Raw genomic sequence first — 6,000 nt, 5'->3', positions numbered from 1 at the left:
AAGAAGATGGGTCAATGACAACAGTGTGACAATGCCGGGCCCCGCAAGGTCTGGGCTATGGGAAGGCATGGTGGTTGTGCCGCGATCCTTGCAAGGGGGGCCATCCTCCATGGATCCTGGCACACTAGGCTGAGTGGCTTCTGGAGGAAACCTGTCCCAGGCCAGGGTGAAGTAGCCAGAGGTTCTAGAAAGTATCAACTTCAGGTAGATGGCCAAGATCAATGGGAAGCCATTTGTAAGGTGCAAAGTTTTACGAAGCACTGCCTGGAGCAGAGGCCCCCAGAAGGCAGAGGGGCCATATGCCCCGGATGAAGGGCTCACCTTTATGCCAGGAAGCAGTTCCATCCCCCAAATTAACATATATCCCATTTCATAGCACCTTAGAGAAAGACTTTTCTGTTTCCCAATGTGGTCGACTGAATAGAAATTAGATGCCTCCCCAAACCCAAACACTTCCAGAATATTCTTCCCGACACAGGTGGTATGCAGAATCACGTGGTCTTGGCATCCTTGGCTGACAGAGATTCAGATTGTCAGGGACAAGACTTCCAAGACAAGGCCCATGATCTAGAGCATGTGTTTTCAGAGATGGGCCGAGAGGCAAAGTTCTGATGCTCATGTGGTCAAGAAGGGCTCCGGCAGCCTGGGCCTCTCAGGAGAAGCCCTTTGCAGAGGCTTGCTGACATCCGACCTTCTTTCCAGGGTGGTGCCAGCTTTCAGAATAAAGCCAGTTTTCATGTAAAATGTCTCCTTTGGGGGATAATCCCCCCGGCACATCAAGCACCGGGAATTCAAATGTCAAAAGAAAGCCAAGACAGAAGTGCACAGGGACGTCTCTTTCTTTCGACAACTGTCCATCAGAGGTGTTCCCTTTGAGGTACACGGACCCTTAGAAAGGACAATAATTTTGTGACTCATGCCTATTTCTTTCCTTACTGTAGAAAGCCATCCAGTGGCCATTAACAATATATTAAGTACAAAAGCACTAACAGCAAACGTCAAGTCCACGCTCCAGTTCTATAACGGTCGGATTCTTGGGACAGCCTCGTGGGTGAGTGGTGGTGTGCTCCGGGGGTGGGGGGGTGGGGCCGGCCGCAGGACTGGGGTGCTCTCAGGTGGGCGTTCAGCTTGCCATGTCATTAGCACGCAGGCCACGCACTGCCGTGCTGGGGGGCCGCTGGGCCACGTGTCATGAGCTCAGCGATGGCAGAGGCGGCTGGCGCATCTTGTTTGCATAGAAGTCCCTGCACGTCTGGCAGCAGCGCTGGTACCACCGCATGTCCTGGCAGAGGTTTTTTTCTCGGATGACCCGGCAGTACACCGTCCACTGGTCCCGTGTGCATTTGTAGGTCAGGGCGGCTAAGGGTGTGGTGGGGGGGGAGAGAGAGCCCAGGGGTTACGGACGGCTTGGGGACATCCTGATACATGCACAGAGAGGGCCCATGGTCTGACTCTAGGGCTGCCCTCGCTCACATATTCTGGAGTCTTGCATGGACGCGAGAAAACAGGCCCCCTGCCGGGGCCATGGGATGTCGCTTTCTTCTACAGGGGATGCACTCGCGTGTCTAACCTGACCGCTTTGCAGGGAACGGTGGTCTGGCTGCTTCCTTAGGACAAGGGCACTGCGCACCCTGCTTCCCAGCTAAGTGGTATGCACTGTTGCTTTCTGGCCTAGGACGCCATCCCTGCTGGCATTTAGGAGACAGAGTGACCTGGGGCAGTGGGCCTCAAAGGGCCACTGAAGCAGAAGCTAATGGCACAAGTGGTCTAAACCTCCTTCAGGGTCATCTTGGGAAGAGCAGGTCCTGCCAGAGGGAGGTGTCTGATGTGTATCAAGGAAGTTTGTGCACGCAGAGGCTGGGGATATCCCTCTGCAAGCTCCAAGACCACCCCCATGTCTATGAAACAACTTAGAATCCCCCCTCCTGGCTGCATTCCAACATTAGGGAACGGGGCTCTGGGTAGGAATATATTCCTTAGGGATTTCTATTTGGAGGAGGAGAAACTGTTAAAAGGAATCATTAAATTGGTGTTAAATGTCCCTTTTCTCCCTCCCATGCCACCGAATTCAAGACTACAACCTGTCAACACCTGCTTTCTTCTCGAGCATCAGCTTAAAGAAAATCGCACGTGCACATCCCCAAGGTTTCGTGAATCACAACCCAGCTCCTTCACTTCTGGAAGAACGCACCTCCTCTTGCCCTCCTCATGCACAGGAGCCCCAAAACCTTATTGGGGGACCATCCTGTGGCCCTCACTGTTGGCAGAGGGACTAGCGGGTGCTCGCCATGTTGTGTTTGAGGTTGCTGCTTGCAGACAAAGAACAAAAGTCCATCTCTGAAACCTCTAACCTTCAACAGAGCTGACAAATGCTGGCCTCTCCCGGGCTGGGATCAGCCCCAAGGGGGGCGCTTTCTGGATTCTGAAACCCCTCCACAAGCAGGGACTAGCTGGCTGGGAGCGGTAGTGCCCTCCCCACCAGCCTGGGGCCACTCACCGAGGCGAGGGGAGGTGATGGTGTTCACGTTGATCTTGTCATTGCAGACTTCCTGGTGGCACTGTCTGTAGGCAGCGGGCTTCAAGAGGGCGGGGCACTCATTGCCATGGCGCCCGGTGACCTTGTGCATACATTGTACCACGCGGGACTGCAGACCCTTCCCGCAGGTCGAGGAGCACTGCCGGAGATAGAGATGGTCTGAGCTGGGGGCCGAACCTGGGCCGAGGGGTTGTGACCATGGCTCCACGGAGCAGCGGCCCCTGTGCCTGGCCCCTGCATGTCATTCCCACTTGCTTGAAATAGTGCAGGACAAGGAGGTTTGGCTGCACACCAGCTGCCTGATAGACGCCTGTTTCAAGATGTTATGGACTGAATGTTCTTTGTCTCCCCAGATCCACATGTTGGAGCCCTGGCTCCCAATGGGTTGGTATTTTTTTGCAGGGGGGGGGCTTGGGGAGGTGACTAGGTTTAGATGATGCTGCGAGGGCAGAGCTTCCATGAAGAGATTAGGGTCCTTTTAAAAGAGGAAGAGAGACCAGAGACTGACTTTCCACCACTTGAGGACACAGTGACAAAGCAGTCATCTGCGAGCCAGGAAGTGGGCCCTCACCAAGAACCAAATTGGCCAGCACCTTGACTTTGGACTTCCCTGCCTCCAGAACTGTGAGAAATAAATGTCTGTTGTTTAAGCCACTCATCTATGGTATTTCGTCTCAGCAGCCCAAGCAAAGACAAGATCGTTGCTAAAATATTAATTTATGAGGCTTGCATCTTACTTCCCACCCTTTCTACCCTTGTTCCAAGCAGAAAGCTGGGCTTCCAAATTCTCCAGCTAGCAGACAAGGCAGCTTTTTGGCACCCAGAAGGTGCTGGGCATGATGACCTCAGGCATCTCCCCCTGGCCTTGGATGTAGAGGTGAGCTCAGTCATGGGTGGGGTTGAATTTCCCGAAAGCCTGAAGAGTTGGGGCCCAGAATTAAGTAGGAGAAAAGGAAGTGCAACCTTCCATCCTGGAGTCACAGATTATTTGTGGCTCACAGTTTTTTTTTTTTTTTAAACTTTTTACATTTTTTTTTTTTTTAAGATTTATTTGTTTGAGAGAGAGACAGTGAGAGACAACATGAGCGAGGAGGTCAGAGGGAGACGCAGGCTCCCCATGGAGCTGGGGAGCCTGATGCAGGACTTGATCCTGGGACTCCAGGATCATGACCTGAGCGGAAGGCAGTTGCCCAACCAACTGAGCCACCCAGGGGCCCTGGCTCACAGTTTTAACTCAGACACCAAGGCCTGAGCTGCTGGCATCTCCAGTCCTTGTAGACCTGGGTTTGCCAAACCAGCCCAGTTAGCTTGGCAGACATCCCAGGTTCCCACTGAGCACACTTGGTAGGACTTCCCCATATAGTTCCAGTCCTCCTCCTATCCCTCTCTGTACCCTTTTATAAAGTGTTCCACAGTGTTCCGCCAGCAACTCGGCCCCTCTGCCCTGATCCTGCCCTCCGAGCTCCTGGGCCCTTGCTGGCTCTCCCAGGAGCCCTAGGAACTCTCTCTCTGATAAGCTGGGTTTCTCCATCTGGAGAGTCGGGTGCTCAGGTGCACTCTCTCCACCCGTCCCCTACCCACCCATGATTTACGGAGTTCTGAGAGCACTCTGCAAAACTTTAATAAAGCGAACACCTCTGGAGACACAGCCCAGCTGTTCATGCCGGCAGAGAGGGAAGCGGGACCTGTCCTCCGAACCCCACATGGAGTAGTGACACCAGGTTCCTTTGGATCATGTGCCCCTCTGTCTCCTCCCTGTCCGTCAGGCCTGACCTTGGCCTGTGCTGGAAGGAGGGCCGTCCTGGGGGTGGGGGAGGGGGGATATCTGTGAGGAGTCACCAGGCACTGGATCAGTGGGAGACTGCTGGGACCAGCTGTGACCAAGGGGGCACGGTCTGCTCCCCAGCGTGCTTGTGCACACCCGCTGAATTCCTCTGCTTCCCAGTCTGACAAGTAGGATCTTGGTTGTTGGTTTTTGTTTTTGTTTGATTTTGTTTTGTATTTCTTACTTTAGAAGGGTTAGGAATCTCGAGGGAATAGTGCAGGGGTCCCAGTCTTTTCAAATAAAAAAAGAGGTGAGGAAGCCACAAGCAACCCTCCCTGTGGGCTCTGGCATGTTTGAGCCAGAACAGCTACCCTCCCCCGGAGGACGCGGCCAGCTCCAGGGGCCTCAACATTGTGTCTTCCTTAACAGCCTATTTTCTAGATAAACCAGGTAGGGGTTTGACAATGGGGTACTTCTGGGACTCAGGAGTTAGCACTGGGACCCAGGGAAGTTTAAGGGGTGCTGAGGTGGAGGGATGAGGCCATATGACAAGGTCCCACCAAAAGGAACATGGGATGGCTACCATAGCAACATGACTTCCACCTGGAGGGTATCAAGGAGGAAGCCGGGATCTGTTGCAGGAATTTCCTGTTGTGCTTGTAAAAACCTCAATGTCCCAGACCAATCCATCTCTATAAGAGGCACCCAGAACTGAGAACCTCTGATTTATCTGGAACTTCTGCCCAGTGTCCTATGTAGAGTATAATGAGCTCTCTTTTCTTAACAACAAACCGCTGAGGATTCATATACAAAAATGTGTAATTAAGCAAGAACGGACATCCATCTATCACCCTGCTGAGTTTATACAGGTATGCTCGAATAAAAGGGGGAGATGGCTTTCACTCAAAATTATTCTTGGAAAAGACTAAGTTGCCATATACTTTAGTGAGAACAAAAGCTCTCACAATTCAGGGGCAGGGATAAGGGGTGCCTTTAATTCTTTGTAGCGTGATCACTTGGGGAGCAAGAAAAAAAGAAGGAAGCAAAAGAAATGTAACTGTCTCCCGGAGGCATGACTCAAAATCACAAATGAGGAGGATGAGCTAAAAAAGGTTTAAGAATCACTGAAAAGCAAGCTGGTAAGTGGTTATACAAAGAGCCTGGGATCCACACCAACAGAATGAAAGAAGGAAATGTCTAAGGATCATAACGTACTACGAAATCCCGAGGACGCGGAGCATGGCCATGCAAACCCAGCGCTAAGCGACACCCCAGATCACGAGGGCCTGTCCAGCAAGAGCAGCGCTTACAGATTCTGGAAGAGGCGGCATCTCTGTGAACTCAGCGGGGCAGGTCCTATGCTGGCCAACAGGGGACCCAGAAGGTAGAGGGGGTGATAATGAGGGCAGACGCAGCAAATGTTAGGTTGCACCTTATAAAACTGCTCACATGCACTCGTTTTTGACCCCATACACCCACCCAGCAGCTTCATCAGGTCTGACTTTATTACATGAAGAAAACTGGCACAATTTCTAAGTTAAAAGATAAGTATAAACCTTTAAATATGCATGTGTAATGACCTGAATGAATTATATATTTTAGGTAGGCATTTGACCTGTCTGCCTCTACCATTACAGACTTTTATATGTCAAGTTGGTTGTAAAATTTAAAAAAAAAAAAAAAAACTTGCTTCCTGGGA

General features: G+C 51.7%; 1 protein-coding gene across 1 annotated transcript in view; it reads right to left on the bottom strand.

The window, feature by feature from the left end:
• Window positions 1–1,189: 1,189 nt before the first annotated feature.
• ADAMTS17 (ADAM metallopeptidase with thrombospondin type 1 motif 17) overlaps window positions 1,190–6,000 on the bottom strand; it is a 271,748-nt gene continuing 266,937 nt past the window's right edge. Inside the window, exons 19-20 of the mRNA XM_044230904.1 lie at window positions 2,498–2,675; window positions 1,190–1,359 (exon numbers count right to left, since the gene is read on the bottom strand). Of these exons, the coding sequence (XP_044086839.1) occupies window positions 1,190–1,359; window positions 2,498–2,675 (348 nt within the window). The remainder of the gene's footprint in view (window positions 1,360–2,497; window positions 2,676–6,000) is intronic.

Source organism: Neovison vison, chromosome 13 (genome assembly GCF_020171115.1).
Source record: "Neovison vison isolate M4711 chromosome 13, ASM_NN_V1, whole genome shotgun sequence".
Taxonomy (NCBI): domain Eukaryota; kingdom Metazoa; phylum Chordata; class Mammalia; order Carnivora; family Mustelidae; genus Neogale; species Neogale vison.
Note: the sequence above shows the minus strand (reverse complement) of the source record. Positions and strands in the feature narration are given on the sequence as shown.